The 17,626-nt window shown below is 46.7% G+C and overlaps 1 protein-coding gene across 1 annotated transcript; it reads left to right on the top strand.

The window, feature by feature from the left end:
• The first annotated feature begins 534 nt into the window (after nt 1-534).
• LOC140357877 (cytosolic phospholipase A2 gamma-like) lies at nt 535-17,529 on the top strand. The gene is made up of 13 exons (XM_072442425.1): nt 535-792; nt 5,714-5,824; nt 6,474-6,616; nt 8,389-8,578; nt 9,552-9,657; nt 9,739-9,879; nt 10,637-10,699; nt 10,800-10,940; nt 12,442-12,588; nt 12,658-12,741; nt 13,084-13,238; nt 14,019-14,193; nt 17,168-17,529. Exons 1-13 carry the CDS (start codon nt 580-582, stop codon nt 17,350-17,352), a joined length of 1,854 nt encoding a protein of 617 aa, XP_072298526.1. The 5' UTR covers nt 535-579; the 3' UTR covers nt 17,353-17,529.
• The last annotated feature ends 97 nt before the right edge of the window (nt 17,530-17,626 follow it).

Raw genomic sequence — 17,626 nt, forward strand, 5'->3', positions numbered from 1 at the left:
GTCTGAACTGGTCCAAATATGGGCCAAACTTGTGAAATATCAGAATCAGAATCAGAATCAGAAAAAACCCCCACAATTTACAACATAGGAACTTGCTTTTGGCGATTCGGTGCAACATGAAACAATGAACCATGAGCAATGTGACGGTTCTAATCTAACCAAACCGTTGAACTTTGCTCTTTTTACAACTGAAAGTATCTGCCTTTTGTCATAATTTTTTTTGCCTTTTTTATGGTCAGTAAATTTGGACTAAACGAGTCTGAATAATCTGATCGCCTTGTTTTGTAATGAGCTCAAAATGTCTCATAATGGACTGATGCGTGATATGCAGCTGTGATGCAGCGTTGTGGAGACATTAATTTCGTTTTTACATCCGTATTACAGTACAAAATAATACATACTCAATGTCAATAATACAGTCGCAAAATTCCACAACAGTGTGTTGAATGTTTTTACTCGCTCTTGTGCAGTCATGTCAGTGAGCTGTTTGGACATGTGAGTGCACAGATTCTGCTCAGCTGTACTACGCTACGGAGATAAGACACTGAACAATATCCCACGCCCTCGCACAGACTGGACATGCAGGTTTACGTTGCTTTTCTGGTTTATTGTGGAACCATGTGCTTCCTCTTTAGCCCAGGTTTGACTTCCTCTCAGAGCAGCAGCAGCAGCAGCAGCAGCAGCAGCAGCAGCAGCAGCAGCAGCAGCAGCAGCAGCAGCAGCAGCAGCAGCAGCAGCAGCAGCAGCAGCAGCAGCAGCAGCAGCAGCATGGAGCCGAGCAGGACTGCACAGGTGAGGAGTATTTCCTTTACACGCTGGTACGTCTTTAGGCAGTTTTCCGATGCTGTACTTTTCTTCAATGTGATTATTATTTGACAGTCTTACTTGTTTCTAGTCCCATTGAGTAAATCTACAAGTGACAAAAGCTTTATGTTGACTGTATGAAATTATTTGCATCTGTCCTTCCTGTGAAAATACCAGATTTTGTGCTTTATTTAATGTTTTGTCCATCAAATTGCGTCCTGAAAGTCACTCTTACTTCAGTGCAACTTTCCCCAAAGTGTAATTTATTTGACCACTACTTTGTACTTTTACTTGAGTAATATTATTTATTACAACTCTTACTTGAGTACAATTTAGGCCACTAGATCTACACTGAACAAAATATAAACACAGCACTTTTGTTTTTCTTTTAATTTTTAATGAGCTGAACTCAAAGATATACATTTTTTTACTGACCCATCCATCCATCCATCCATCTTCTGCCGCTTTATCCGGGGCCGGGTCGCGGGGGCAGCAGTCTGAGCAGGGACTCCCAGACTTCCCTCTCCCCAGACACTTCCTCTAACTCCTCCGGGGGGATCCCGAGGCGTTCCCAGGCCAGCCGAGAGACATAGTCTCTCCAGCGTGTCCTGGATCTTCCCCAGGGCCTCTTTCCGGTGGGACATGCCTGAAACAGGCGCCCAGGAGGCATCCGGAACAGATGCCCAAGCCACCTCAGCTGGCTCCTCTCGACGTGGAGGAGCAGCGGCTCTACTCCGAGCTGCCCCCGTGTGGCCGAGCTCCTCACCTTATCTCTAAGGGAGCGCCCAGCCACACGGCGGAGGAAACTCATTTCGACCGCTTGTATCCGCGATCTTGTTCTTTCGGTCACTACCCAAAGCTCACGACCATAGGTGAGGTCAGAACGTAGACCGACCGGTAAATAGAGAGCTTTGCCTTTCGACTCAGCTCCTTCTTCACCACAACAGTCCGATGCAGCGACTGCATCACTGCAGCCGCTGCACCGATCCGCCTGTCGATCTCACGCTCCATCCTTCCCTCACTCGTGAACAAGACCCCGAGATACTTGAACTCCTCCACTTGGGGCAAGGACACCCCACCCACCTGGAGAGGGCAAGCCATCTTTTTCCGGTCTAGAACCATGGCCTCGGATTTGGAGGTGCTGATTCTCATCCCAGCCGCTTCCCACTCGGCTGCAAACCGTCCCAGTGCATGTTGCAGGTCCGGGTTTGATGGCGCCATCAGGACAACATCGTCTGCAAACAGCAGAGATGAGATCCTGTGGTCCCCAAACCGGACACCCTCCGACCCCTGACTGCACCTAGAAATTCTGTCCATAAAAATTATGAACAGAACCGGTGACAAAGGGCAGCCCTGGCGGAGTCCAACATGCACTGGGAACAGGTCTGACTTACTGCCGGCAATGCGAACACAGCTCCTGCTCCGGTCATACAGGGACCGGACAGCCCTGAGCAAAGGGCCCCGGACCCCGTACTCCCGGAGCACCCCCCAAAGGACACCCCGAGGGACACGGTCGAAAGCCTTCTCCAGATCCACAAAGCACATCTGGACTGGTTGGGCAAACTCCCATGAGCCCTCGAGCACCCGATGGAGGGTATAGAGCTGGTCCAGTGTTCCACGACCGGGACGAAAACCACTCTGCTCCTCCTGAATCCGAGGTTCGACTATCGGTCGGATTCTCCTCTCCAGTACCTTGGAATAGACCTTACCCGGGAGGCTGAGGAGTGTGATCCCTCTGTAGTTGGAACACACCCTCCGGTCCCCCTTCTTGAACAGAGGGACCACCACCCCGGTCTGCCAGTCCAGAGGCACGGTCCCCGAACGCCACGCGATGTTGCAGAGACGTGTCAACCAAGACAGTCCTACAACATCCAGATACTTTAGGTACTCAGGGCGGATCTCATCCACCCCCGGAGTCCTGCCACCGAGGAGTTTGCGAACAACCTCAGTGACTTCAGCTTGGGTGATGGATGAGCCAGCCTCCGAGTCCCCGGTCTCTACTTCCTCTTCGAAAGACGTGACTGAGGGATTAAGGAGATCCTCAAAGTATTCCTTCCACCGTCCGACGACATCCCCAGTCGAGGTCAGCAGGCCTCCACCCGCACCGTAAACGGTGTTGGTGAGACACTGCTTCCCCCTCCTGAGGCGCCGGACGGTTTGCCAGAATTTCTTTGGTGCCGACCGATAGTCCTCCTCCATGGCCTCCCCGAACTCCTCCCAGGACCGGGTTTTTGCCTCTGCGACAGCACGAGCCGCGGCTCGCTTGGCCTGCCGATACCCGTCAATGACCACCGGAGACCTACAAGCCAGAGTGGCCTGATAGGGCTCCTTCTTCAGTCTGACGGCATCCCTTACTTCCGGTGTCCACCACCGGGTTCGGGGGTTGCCGCCACGACAGGCACCGGAGACCTTGCGACCACAACTCCGAGCAGCCGCATCAACAATGGAGGCGGAGAACATGGTCCACTCGGACTCAATGTCCCCAACCTCTCCCGGGACATGGGAGAAGCTCTCCCGGAGGTGCGAGTTGAATACCCTACTGACAGAGGGCTCCACTAGACGTTCCCAACAGACCCTCACAATGCGCTTGGGTCTGCCAAGTCTGTCCGGCTTCCTCCTCCGCCAGCGGATCCAACTCACCACCAGGTGGTGATCGGTTGACAACTCTGCCCCTCTCTTCACCCGAGTGTCCAAGACACGCGGCCGGAGGTCTGATGACACGACAACAAAGTCGATAATTGACCTCCGGCCTAGGGTGTCCTGGTGCCATGTGCACTGATGAACACCCTTGTGCTTGAACATGGTGTTCGTTATGGACAATCCGTGGCTAGCACAGAAGTCCAATAACTGAACACCGCTCGGGTTCAGATCGGGGAAGCCGTTCATCCCAATCACCCCTCTCCAGGTGTCACTGTCATTGCCCACGTGGGCGTTGAAGTCCCCCACAACGGAGTCCCCGGTCGGTGCACTGTCCAGTACTCCTCCCAAGGACTCCAAGAAGGCCGGGTACTCTGCACTGCTGTTCGGCCCGTAGGCCGCCACAACAGTGAGAGACCTGTCCCCCACCCGAAGGCGGAGGGACGCGACCCTCTCGTTCACCGGGGTAAACTCCAACACGTGGCGGCTGAGCTGAGGGGCCATCAGCAAGCCCACACCAGCCCGCCGCCTCTCCCCGCGGGCAACACCAGAGAAGTGGAGCGTCCAGCCCCTCTCGAGGAGATGGGTTCCAGAGCCCAAACTGTGCGTGGAGGTGACTATATCTAGTCGGTATCGCTCAACCTCCCGCACAAGCTCAGGCTCTTTCCCCCCCAGCGAGGTGACATTCCATGTCCCCAGAGTTAGTCTCTGTGTCTGGAGATCTGGTCGCCGAGGCCCCTGCCGTCGACTGCCGCCCAGATCTCTCTGCACCGGCCCCTTATGGATCCTCCTGCGGGTGGTGGGCCCACGGGAGGGCGGCCCCACGTCGCTCTTTCGGGCTGTGCCCGGCCGGGCCCCGTGGGGTAAGACCCGGCCAGCAGGCGCTCGCCATGGAGCACCCATCCCAGGCCTGGCTCCAGGATGGGGCCCCGGTGACGCCGTTCCGGGCGACGTAAACTGCCTCGTTCGTGTTGTCATCATAGAGGGCTTCTGAACCGATCTTTGTCTGACCCGTCACCTAGGACCTGTTTGCCTTGGGAGACCCTACCAGGGGCATGAAGCCCCCGACAACATAGCTCCCGGGATCATTCAGGCACTCAAACCCCTCCACCACGTTAAGGTGTCGGTTCAAGGAGAGGTTTTTATATATATATTTTTACTGACCCATCAAACTCAAATATTGTTCACAAACCTGTCAAAACCTTAGGCTGGCCACTATAAACGGAATCGAGGGAAACCCCATGGAGCATGTGATGCTCTGGTTTGGCAGATACAACAGCGAGTTGCACTTCCTGCGACTTTGCCCGCGAAGCAAAACTGAACACATCCTTTTACACCTTAGCAATATTTATGCCGTTTCATCAGCATCTTGATATGTCACGAGTGTGATGTGGAGTGGCTTTACAATATTAACATGAACATTAATATGATTATATGAATATTAATATGAATTGCTAGAAACAGATTTGGACAGATTTGTGAACAATATTTGAGAACATTCGAACGAAAACAAAACTGTTTATATTTTTGTTCAGTGTAATTTACCCCATTTGATTAAAATACTTCTTGCTTGTTCAAAACTGAGTTTTGAACAAGCAAGACTTTCAAACTACTTGCCACAAAATCAATTTTGAATTACTACTACAAGACCCTTATTTGAAGGACAACAAAGGTTTTGGCCGAAGTAGACTCTAAAAGTACATTAGATGTGTTAATGTGGAGGGTGTGGCAGCTTTAGCCCTATTTCTATTGGTGTGTTGTATTTTATTGTGAAAGTTTGACTTTTATGTCTTGTCTTTTCGATGCAGGATTTAGACTGGTCAGAGGTGTCACTTTCATTTCCATTGAACTTGTGCCCCATGACTATAAAGTTTATTTTATCTCTTAAAGGACAGCATGCATTTTGTAAACATTAAAATGACCTGAATCAAAATTTGATTCCCATGTATTATCTTCAAATGTACAATTGAGACCTCTCTTCCATTTTATATATATATATATATATATATATATATATATATATATATATATATATATATATATATATATATATATATATATATATATATATATATATATATATATATATATATTCTGTTTTTTCTCTTTGTGTTTGTGTCAAAACATCAATAGATGTGACTGTCAAATCCTGTTCTACGGAAAAAAAGTCCAGATCCACATTTGTTAATTCCCGGTTATGCACATAGATTGTAATTTCAAACAATAAAAATGTAAACTGTAAATAGGTATAAGAGTGTTTTGTTGTCTGCAGAAGTGTGTGCGGCGTGGTGCTTCTCTGTGTGCGGGGGAGCAGGAGTACATCCAGCAGAGGAAACAGATCTGTGCTCAGGCCCTCAGCGCTCTGGGAGTCTCATGCACCGCGGTACATCTCAAATAATACACACATTACATATACTCATGGTAGTTTTTGTGCTTGCATTTATACAATTTGTCCCCCAAATAATAAACAAGCCACTGCTGAAAATAACTGCTGAGACTGAACCTCGTACGTGTAAAATATATTGCAAGTACTTCTATTTCAGAGTTTCTGTGTTCCAGCGGTCATGTCGGAAAAAAACTATAATAATACATACTCACATACTCTCATACAGACTCAAATCAAACAATAAAACAGTGGAAAACAAAACTTTGTAATTGTGGTTCTATAATTACACAGAATACAACAAATTATGACGAGCGTATTTACACATTTGTAAAGGTTCATACCTACTGTATATACATATTGTATATAGTTTAAAGTGTGTTTTCTTTATTATGATCATAAATGTTATATTCCACTTTCCATGTATGAGTTCGACAGCATGTTTCTCTTTGTGTCTGGGTGGGTTTCCTCTGCACTTTCCACCAGCAATCAAAATATGCACAATTGGTCAAACCCTCCTATTCAAGTCCTGACCAAGCAAACTCAAGATCTCTACAGGCTCTGCACTGTGGGTGCCACTGCTCCTGACAATTTGCCCCAGCTGCATTTAAAGGATAGGTCAAATGCGGAGGGTGAATTTTGTGTCCAGGAGGAGGTGCCACACGTGTCCCTGCTGGGCTCTGGAGGAGGGCAGAGGGCTGCGGTCTCCCTGGTGGGCTCCCTGTCTCAGCTGTCCCAGGACGGGCTGCTGGACACTGTGCTGTACCTGGGAGGAGTGTCTGGCTCCACATGGTAACTCTCACACACATAGACACAGGACACCACTATCGTAACACAAGCTGCTGTTGTGTCCATGGGCATGACAGGTGGTTCTGTCTTGCTGAGTTTTGGAGTTGACTCAAAAAGCAGGTGGGCAAAGGTCTGACTGATTGGTGTAATGTCTGTGTTTATTGGATTATGTGCGTAATTGTGTAACTGATACCTCAACTGTACTGTAGCAGCTCTTTCATATTTTACTTTTACGGGACAAAATATCATTAATCACCATTGACATGCATTTTTGACACTCACTGCTGAAATTCTGAATGTCGTCATGTCACCAGCACAACCTCTACACCCAGAAGAATTCTTGTTCAGATCAGTAACTCAGAGCATCCACAACTATCACTTCATGTTGCAAAGGTATGTTCACTATTCCTGGAAATTGAAACCATCCCTGTTCTTGCATGGCCAGTATACTCACCAGACATGCCACGTTTGGGACGCTTTAGATCAGCTCCTGCCAATATCCAGCAACTTTGACTGCCAATTTGTTGGTCACACCAGATACTGACTGTTTTCTGACCTCCTCAGACCACCCAATAAAGTAAAACTGAACTTTTATTGTGGCCACCCTAAGGCACACCTGAGCAATATAGTATTTCTGGAAGAGGGTGACATTCAAAGTTGATCAATCAATCAATCAATCAATCAATCAATCGATCAATCAATTAATCAATCAATCAATCAATCAATCAGGATCAGAAAAGGTTTACTGCCATTGACAATGAACAGAATTCTCAAACATAAGAACTTGCTTTTGTGATTCAGTGCAACATAAAACAATGATAAAACAACCTATATAAAGTCAATCTACAAAAGTAAAAAATAAAAACAATTAAAAGTTGAATTTACATGAGAATGCAGAAAGTGAACAGTGCAGTGGGTGATTATTATAGTTAAAGTGACAGTGTTTAGGAAGTGTTCATGAGTCCAACGGCAGAGGGAAAGAAACTGTTCTAATGACGGGAGGTTCTGGTCCGGATAGACCGTAGCCTCTTGTCTGAGGGGAGTGGCCTCCTGCCTGAGGGGAGTGGCCTACTGCCTGAGGGGAGTGGCTCAAATAGTCTGTGTCCAGGGTGAGAAGGGTCGGCTGTGATCCGACCTGTTCATCTCAGAGCTCTGGAGACGTACAGGTCCTGCAGAGATGGAAGTCTGCAGCCGATCACCTTCTCAGCAGAGCGCGCAATGCGCTGTAGTCTCTGTTTGTCCCTGGCTGTGGCTCCAGCGTACCACATGGTGATGGAGGAAGTACATCCTCTGCTGGGCTTTCTTGATGAGGGAGCTGATGGTGGGCTCCCACTTGAGGTCCTGGGTGATGGTGGTGCCGAGGATACCAAAGGAGTCTACAGTGGTGATGGGGGAGTCTGTGATAGTGAGGGGGGGCTGTGACTTTCCTGAAGTCCACGGTCATCTCCACTGTCTTTTGGGCGTTGAACTCCAGGTTGTTACTGCTGCACCAGGACACCAGCATGTCCCCCTCCATCCTGTAGGCAGACTCTTACCCGTCCAAGATCAGCTCGATGAGGGTAGCGTCGTCCGCAAACTTAATCAGTTTTACAAAGTCGTGGCTGGAGGTGCAGCAGTTTGTGTACAGGGAGAAGAGCAGGGGAGAAAGTACACAGACCTGTGGAGCTCCAGTGCTGATAGTCCGAGTGTTTTAGAGGTATGTGACCAGTGTGTGCGTGTGCGTGTGTGCGTGTGTGCGTGTGTGTGTCTGTGTGTGTCTGTGTGTGTGTTTTTAGGGCCATGGCGTCCTTGTACAGTGACCCTGAGTGGAGCCGGGGTCTGGACTCACACATGGCCTCCCTGCTCACACCTCAGACTGTGGAGCTGGACCTGGCTGTGTCCTGGCTCAGTGAAAAAGCTGAGAGGGACGACTTCTCTCTGACCGACGTGTGGGGAGCTCTGACCGCTGCAGGCATCATGAAGCAGGTACTAAACTAGGTCTGAAGCAGGTACTAAACTAGGTCTGAAGCAGGTACTGAACTAGGTCTGAAGCAGGTACTGAACTAGGTCTGAAGCAGGTAGTGAACCAGGTCTGAAGCAAGTACTGAACCAGGTCTAAAGTAGGTCTGAAGCAGGTACTGAACTAGGTCTGAAGCAGGTAGTGAACCAGGTCTGAAGCAAGTACTGAACCAGGTCTAAAGCAGGTCTGAAGCAGGTACTGAATTAGGTCTGAAGCAGGTAGTGAACCAGGTCTGACGCAAGTTCTGAACCAGGTCTAAAGCAGGTCTGAAGCAGGTAGTGAACCAGGTCTGAAGCAGGTAGTGAACCAGGTCTGAAGCAGGTACTGAACTAGGTCTGAAGCAGCTACTGAACCAGGTCTGAAGCAGGTAGTGAACCAGGTCTGAAGCAGGTACTGAACTAGGTCTGAAGCAGCTACTGAACCAGGTCTGAAGCAGGTAGTGAACCAGGTCTGAAGCAGGTACTGAACTAGGTCTGAAGCAGCTACTGAACCAGGTCTGAAGCAGGTAGTGAACCAGGTCTGAAGCAGGTAGTGAACCAGGTCTGAAGCAGGTAGTGAACCAGGTCTGAAGCAGGTACTGAACTAGGTCTGAAGCAGCTACTGAACCAGGTCTGAAGCAGGTACTGAACTAGGTCTGAAGCAGCTACTGAACCAGGTCTGAAGCAGGTACTGAACTAGGTCTGAAGCAGCTACTGAACCAGGTCTGAAGCAGGTACTGAACCAGGTCTGAAGCAGGTACTGAACCAGGTCTGAAGCAAGTACTGAACTAGGTCTGAAGCAGGTACTGAACCAGGTCTGAAGCAAGTACTGAACCAGGTCTGAAGCAGGTTCTGAACAGGGATTAAGTCAGGTTCTAAATATGGACTAAAGCAGTAAAAAACATAAACTGTTAAACGTTTCTAAAAATATATATTTGAGTGTGCGTGTGCTGTTCCACAGTGGGACACCAGGAGGCTCTCAGAAGAGGCTTTAAGGAATGCCTCAAACCCTTACCCTGTGTACGGAGCCATCGAGAAGTACTGCTTCAATCAGGGGCCCATACATGGTACAGCTTTGACCAGCAGTGATAGTGTGTGGAAGCACCAACTCTTTTTCTCACTCACCTCCTGTTTTCATGTTGTCTCAGGGCGATGGTTTGAGCTGACCCCACACGAGACCGGCTTCTCTGAGCTGGAACTGTTTGTGGAGACCTCAGCTCTGGGCAGCAGGTTCCAGGGAGGCACTCTGCTGGAGGACAGGCCTGAGATGGACATGATCCAAGTCCAGGGTACGCGCAAACACACATGAATGGAGGCACAAGGACTCAATCTCTACTGGTGCACTTGGTGTAGATTAAAGTTGACGTATCATGCTTTTGTCTGCTATATATTTATAGTAAATAACAACTGTCATTATTGTTTTATATTTTGGACATTTTGAACCACATTATTGATCTAAAAGCACTTAATAAAATAAATAAGCCAGGTTAAAAACTGTGGTGCTGATGCTTGCCTCTTCAAACATGATTGTGCACATACAGACACTTGACGTCCCACACAGACAGTGAACATAACTAATGAAGAGGCTTGTATTTAAACAGACTGACAGTCTTTCTGAATCTGGGCTCCTTCAAACGATCTATAACGGCCCCAGAGATGTGTGGTGCTGATGGTAATAGATAAATATATGAATGAGATATTATTATGGGATTCTATTTTCTGAAACCTAGGTGCATGTCATGCTGGTCCCTACGCACATCGTACACAGGTGATGTGGCTCTTCTCATTCAGTTTTAATCTGCAAAAGAAATTTTTTAATTTGTATGTAGGAAAAAATACGCACAGCCTATAGCTGCAGATATGTTGTTTATAGAGTGCAAAGGAACTATCTTAAATATCTATAAAAATCTCACCGCAACCCTTCAAATGAAATTACAACAATTTCCCCCAAAAATTCATTGGTTACCAAAGCCACCTATCATTAAGAAGCTTTATAAACTGAACCATCTGCCTTGTTAAACATAACAAAGCACCCACTGTGTGCAGGCATCCTGGGCTGTGCTTTGGCCAATGAGAAGATGGAGCAACAAATTCCGGCCTGGCTCAATGGTACGTTTGCTAACAAGCTAACGCGCCAAGAAGCTAATGCTGCTCCAGCCTGTACGGATGTGTGCTAAAATAGTGTAGCATGTATATGTTGTCCTTGCAGTTCCGGCGTTTCTGGACACAGCGGCAGAGGCGTACCTGCGAAGTTATAATACCATCACTAAATTTATAACTCTGACCAAAGCTTATGTGACCAACGAGGGAGGGCTCACACACATTGACAACCTCCAGAACGCTCTTCAAGGTGATTCACAAAAATATTTTAAATTAACGGAAAATGGGCAGGGTAGTGGTGGTGGTCCCTCTGTTCAAGAAGGGGGACCAGAGGGTGTGTTCCAACTACAGAGGGATCACACTCCTCAGCCTCCTCGGTAAGGTCTATTCCAGGGTACTGGAGAGGAGAATGCTACCGATAGTCGAACCTCGGATTTAGGAGGAGCAGTGTGGTTTTTGTCCAGGTCGTGGAACACTGGACCAGCTCTTTACTCTCCATAAGGTGCTTGAGGGCTCATGGGAGTTTGCCCAACCAGTCCACATGTGCTTTATGGATCTGGAGTGTCCCTCGTGGATGTCCTTTTGGGTGTATCCCGGGAGTATGGGGTCCAGGGCTCTTTGCTCAGGGTTGTCCGCTGTATGACTGGAGCAGGAGCTGTGTTCGCTTTTTCGGCAGTGAGTCAAAAGTCTAAGCAGGGACTCCCAGACTTTCCTCTCCCCAGAAACTTCTTCCAACTCCTCCGGGGGGATCCCGAGGCGTTCCCAGGCCAGCCGAGAGACATAGTCCCTCCAGCGTGTCCTGGGTCTTTCCCAGGGCCTCTTCCCGGTGGCACATGCCCGAAACACCTCCCCAGGGAGGAGCCCAGGAGGCATCCGGAACAGATGCCTGAACCACCTCAGCTGGCTCCTCTCGACATGGAGGAGCAGTAGCTCTACACCAAGCTCCCCCCGTGTGACTGAGCTCCTCACCCTATATCTAAGGGAGTGCCCAGCCACTCTGAGGAAGAAACTAATTTCGACCGCTTTTATCCGCGATCTTGTCCTTTCGGTCATTACCCAAAGCTCATGACCATAGGTGAGGGTAGAAACGTAGACCGACCGATAAATCGAGAGCTTTGCCTTTCGACTCAGCTCCTTCTTTACCACAACAGTCTGAACCGGGCAAGGGAGCCCGACATGATGACATGACAATTGTATTACATTTGATTATTATTACTAAATGCGACACTGACCCTTCATGTGTTTTCTTTATATAGTAATAAAAATGCATTTGATTTATATAGTGCTTTTTGGACACCCAAAGACACAGTGCATTATTCTCTCCACACTCGGTGGTGGTAAGCTACTACCCAGGGGCAGACTGACAGAAGCGAGGCCCAAGTCCAATTCATAGGCAAATGTGGGTCAAGTATTATTGCCTAAAGACACTACTCCAGTTTGCACTGGAGCCACTGTCGGCCCCTGATTTTCCCTGTGGTCTCCCATCCTCTTGTCCCCACGGACATTGTTTAATCCGTTTTTTACTGTCGCCCTCAGGCAACTGTTGTTGTGATTTTGTGCGTTACAAAAATACATTGAATTGAATTGACCCAGGCCTGCTTTGTTTGGTAAATCTAATGAGATTGGACTTTGACAAGCAGGTATGGTTTCTTGCATTTGTTAAATATTTTCAAGAGTCAGTCTATGCAACACCAAAGCTTGGTTGCACGTAGTTAAAGCTAGTCTGAACTTTTAACGCTTGTTTTTTCCAGACAAAGTGAACCGTAATGAGTCCGTCCTGCTGGAGTCCCTAGGCCAAGAGCAAAGAGCGCAGCAGTTCCAGCAGTGGACCTTGGAATTGGGGACCGTGGTCCAGGACTGGACCCAGACTCTACCCGAGGGGCCCACACAGACGCATGGTTTGTAAAAATGGTGGAGGAAACTTCAGCTGATCAGAGAAGTTCCAATGGTTTTGTTCTTTTGTACAGTGTCTATGCTGGTCCGCAAGTTCATGCCCCTCATTCTGCGGTGGGAATGGGGTACGGTCAAGAACTTCCTCTACAAGTATGACGGTAAAGCCCTGTCTGAAGATGATCACTTAAGTTGCAAAACTTGTACAGGAATGAATCACATTTATTAGGGCATATTCAAATTTAAGACAAACATATGTATTCATATAAACAAATTTCCCTATTGCCAGGATAGAGTTCACCACAACCTTTAATTTGATCAATGTAAAGGCTATATAATAAAGTGTGACATATGTAATTGAATATAAAGCCCCTGAAGTTATACAGCCTTATTACAAAAACCCAAAATATGATTCCCACAGATTCTTTTTTTTTCAGATTTTAGGTTGCAAATTCTTCTTCTTTTCTTCTGTTTCATGATCTGTTTGTGTGTTAATTGTGCAGAGGTGCCTATCCCAGCCTGTCTGGCCTCTGTGGAGCACGTGCACCTGATGGATGCGGGGCTGCTTGTCAACGTGGGCTACCCCTCTTTCCTGGGATCGAGACGGGACATTGACCTCATCATCGCCCCGGAGTACAGCGCTGGGGATATGTTTGAGGTAGAACCACAGACTGTATATATAAGAGGACGTAGCTAAGCCGCTAGCTGTGGCGGTCCAAAAAAGAAGTGAGCCTGGGGGTAAATTGGCTGCTTTTGAATCTGCTCCTCTTTCTCTGTATGTACTACTGTCAGACTCGTCGTTCTGGACTTACGATGTTTGTATTAAAGGTCCCATATCATGCACAATCGACTTTTCAGAGCTTTTAACCTTTTTACAGTGCTATTGGTGCCTCATTTATGTGCCCAAAGGTTTTTTTTGATTGATTCCTGCAGTTTTTAGCGAGAGTACAGTCTCTATCCATCTCCTCGGATGAACAGATGGACGGGGCCTATCATTCAATGCGTCATCAGTGTTGAATGCTGTACACTTTCCTGTTTCTGCCGGAAGCACCCTGTACCTGAAACATACTTAAAAGGGTTAGGGTTTTGCTTTTGCAGATCATTATTTTTACAAAAGTGCAATACTGTTCTAAAACAGAATAATAATAAAAAACCCATGTACTTTCTTTTCAAAAAGCCACTGATCCTGGAACACTGTTTTAGCATCAACCATGCACCGTTTGAAGCTAATTAAAGTGATTATTTTAATGTCCCTTTTAATGTCACCTTGATTTAATCAAAACTGACACAAAACCCGGCCTGTTTTTGTTTTGTGCACTTTGAAAACACTGAATCTCTTAAAACAACAGTTGCACATTTGATCAGCATTTCTCCTCGTCAGAAAACATGTGATATACTTCTGTGGTCGCTCCAGCCTAAACTCAGGTCTCATTGTCAGACTCTGACACTGGCCCGGGCCTACGCGGCGGAGGTGCAGAAGCCCTTCCCACAGCTGGATGACCAGGTCCTGGAGGAGGAGAAGGACTGGCCCAGAGACTGCTACGTGTTTGAGGGCAACGACACGGCTCCTACTGTGGTCTTCATGCCCCTCTTCAACCGATGCAACTGCAAAGGTGAATACAACAAAACACTCCTGTTATCTTTTATTTCATGTTACATTTGACTTTCTAAACTTATGAAGTTTAAACTTGGGTCTTGATTACTCTCAAAAAAGAGCCATTACAATTGTCTATAAAGTTCCCTGGTCACACCAACCAGCTTTTTCTTTAATTTGATGACTACATCATATTAAAGAAAAACTTCAAATCAGGTTTAGGGCGTCACAAACCTCTCTTCCACTTCCACAAATCTATTTTTAGATAGAGATGCTCGTCACAAATTCACTCTAAGAGGTATAAACTATATCAGCCACAAAGAATCACTTTCAAATCCATGTGCATTTCAGGGGGGTTACTGTGTGGTTCTGTGATTTGAGAACTCAGGTGGAAGTGCGCATGCCACTGCTCCGTGCGGACTGATACAACACACACGTGCGTTTGTTTATTAGCCCGACGGATCGCATCGCATCTCTCGTCTCCCTTTCTCAGTCCTAATTTTGTCCCGTACACTGAGGGCAGGGCCGGCCCAAGCCTTCAGGGGGCCCTAAGCGAAAACATTTTTGGGGGCCCCTCACCACGTCATCACAATCAGTTTTATTGCCATTGTCAGTAAACAATTCACATATGGGAACTTTCTTCAACGCTAACAAAGCGCAACAAAACTCCAGGGCATTTGTTTGCCAGTTAGTTTATTCTCAGCACCTCACAAGCTCAAATATTGATAACTTAAATCCCACAATGCAACTTGGTATTCCGCTGACATCACCTCTACTCCCTGAACAAATAACACACGTCCCAGATATGTTTTTGAGCGTATTTGTGGGCGTTAAGGGTCGACAGCCACATTAGCACATTAGCAGTTTAAATTAATGAACAGGGGGGTCTTCTTTTTTGGGTCTTCTGCTGCATTTTAATGTGGTCCAGCCGGCTAAAGTAAGAGTAAAATGTTGAGGTTGTAATACTATAAAATGATGATGTGATGAAACTGTGCCAGGAGAAAATGACTAAAGCCAGTTATTAATACATTAGTGTACTTAATTACTCAATACAATATTGGTTATGAAAAATAATTATGGTCAAATTGATTCATTTTAACTGAAAATGTAAAAGTAATAGTTATCCTTACTAATTTATCTTTTACTGCTCCCAACTGTTCCTTCTTGCCAAAGTGACAAAACAAGTTATATTAAATTAAACAAATTGCATAAGCATTGCTTGATTAACAATTAACACTGATAAAACAGTGTAAACATGTTATTCCCAGAGAATGAACAGAACGAGAAGTGAAGGTCCAAACCTAGCTATAGTGAAGAGACTGCGTTTCTGGAGCTTTGCCACTTTTGTATGAAAATATATAATATTATTCTATAACAGACGTAATCATAATATGTCTGGTTATTTTTCACTATCAATTTATTATAATTTATAACAAATAGTCTAATGATGCTTTTTAAATAAATTGAAATGTTTTATTGCTCTATTAAAAGTTAATTACAATATAAATGTTTGTTCTGATCAGAACATCACACACTGGACTCCTGCATGAAACAATGCTGCGATGTGATTGGCTGATGGACCTTTCACGCATAAACCTTTACGTTCCTCTTATTCCACTTTAAGAAGTCAAAGTAAAACAGACATCACGAGTCACGATTGATCTCACACATGGTGATGTGAGAGAGAGGGACGCAAACTCAAACCCGCTCATCTCTAAGTGAGGCTGCACAGGGGCGGGACAGGGGCCCGGGACAGGGGCCCGGGACAGGGCCGCACACTGTTCACTCCAAAGTCTCACATCAGAGGTTCTGGACGAGACGGCGCTCGTCCGGACCGGATCTCCGCCTCTTAGTGACCCGGGGCACAGACGCCCCTCACCGGCCTCACCTGCAGCTGACACTACCGGGCTGGTGTAAATGTGAAGCTTATTATCTTTCATTCAGACACATTATGCGCGGGGCAGAGCTCTCGTCGCCTCCAGCCCGAGCGAACTAACGTGACAGACTCGTGTTGTTTCAAACAGCAGCATTAACCGTCTCTTTGTAAGATAAGTTCAATACCTGGAGAGTGTTGTTGAGTTTGCAGTTTCTTTACATCGTCAAGAAGTTTCTTCTTTCGTTTTTCGGCATCGGGGGGATACATTCCTCTGGACATGAGGACCACGTTGTGTTGTGTTTATGTTTTGCTCTCGTTCTGCTCGCGCACAATGAAGTTGACCAATCAGCGCAGGTTGGGTGTCTTGGTTGCCAGATTGTCATTACAAATAAATGCGGTTTGTGCGTTATGTTACCGCTGTGTGCGCTGCCGCGCCAGCAGCGCTACTACACTAGTGGCGCACGCTGCGCTTGCACTTCGCATAAAATGGGTTGCCAGATTGGGGGCCCTATTAAAGCCTCGGGGCCCTACGCGTCTGCTTAGTTCGCTTATAGGCCTGACTGAGGGAACTATATTATGATAGATCAATGCACTTAGACACGCGGAAACGTGCTGCTCTCATGGGGACGAGCCACATGAGGCTGCAGGTGAGCGGTAGGTGAGTTCTATGATTGACACGTGGCAGGACTAATCGGCAGTTCACGCCATGAGGAAATAAGACTCAGATTTGGGCCAGAAAAATTGTCCATTCAACCTTTAACTGAGGAAATGAAAAAGTGTTTAAGCAATAAAAAAGTACCTGGAGGAGAGTGAGTGATGCCATCTACAGTGAGTGAAGGTGAGGAGAGGGGGAGGAGAGGGAGAGGAGAGGAGGAGGAGAGGAGGAGAGGGGCGTGGAGGTTAGGGCGTGTCCTTGTCTTGAGTCATTGTATATCATTGTGTGTTGAATTATGTTCTCTCTTTTGTGTCTGTCAAAGTTTGTATTCGCACTGCCCCTGTTAAAGAAGAATATTCAGACAAATTATTGATAAGATTTGACCTACTGTGTCACAAAGTACTACAGGCCGATGGTTTAAGACTACAATAAAGTCTGAATTGTATTTCCCTGCTCTCCCAGACGCAGAGGAAGTGGCCCAGAGGATGGAGCAGTTCTCCACGTTTCAGAAGAGCTTCAGCCCCGACATGATCAAGCTTCTGCTGGACACGGCCAAAGAGAACATGAAGAACAACAAGGTGACCCTCCTCAGAGAGGTCAAGAAGGCTCTGACGCGCAGGAGGGCCAGAGGACACGCTGGACAATAAATAATAATGTTTTATCATGTTTTTGAATGTTGTTTCTTTATCTTTCTTTTATTCTTCTTTCATATTCTTTGTCTTATATTAAATTGGGCTTGTCAGTCTTTGAAATCTATTGGCTGTAAAGCACATTGAATGGCGTAATATATGAATGTGTTTTATGAATAAAATGGCTTTGCTTTGCTGTGTTGTAATTCTTTCAGGAAGTGTTCAGGTCGTAACCGAAGGATTCATTGACCCGTCCAGTTAAACAGAAAGTCTCAAGTTCTAAATGCATCCT

This window comes from Eucyclogobius newberryi, unplaced genomic scaffold (genome assembly GCF_026437365.1).
Source record: "Eucyclogobius newberryi isolate DKJ021-1_F unplaced genomic scaffold, fEucNew1.0.hap1 SCAF_13, whole genome shotgun sequence".
NCBI lineage: Eukaryota > Metazoa > Chordata > Actinopteri > Gobiiformes > Gobiidae > Eucyclogobius > Eucyclogobius newberryi.

Bases quoted from the DNA above. Each gene is read 5' to 3' on its own strand.
- LOC140357877 (XM_072442425.1), top strand. From the start codon at position 580: ATGCAGGTTTACGTTGCTTTTCTGGTTTATTGTGGAACCATGTGCTTC. The intron at 8,579-9,551 runs GTACTAAACTAG...GCTGTTCCACAG, and splicing joins CTGCAGGCATCATGAAGCAG to TGGGACACCAGGAGGCTCTC. The intron at 12,589-12,657 runs GTTTGTAAAAAT...TCTTTTGTACAG, and splicing joins GGGGCCCACACAGACGCATG to TGTCTATGCTGGTCCGCAAG.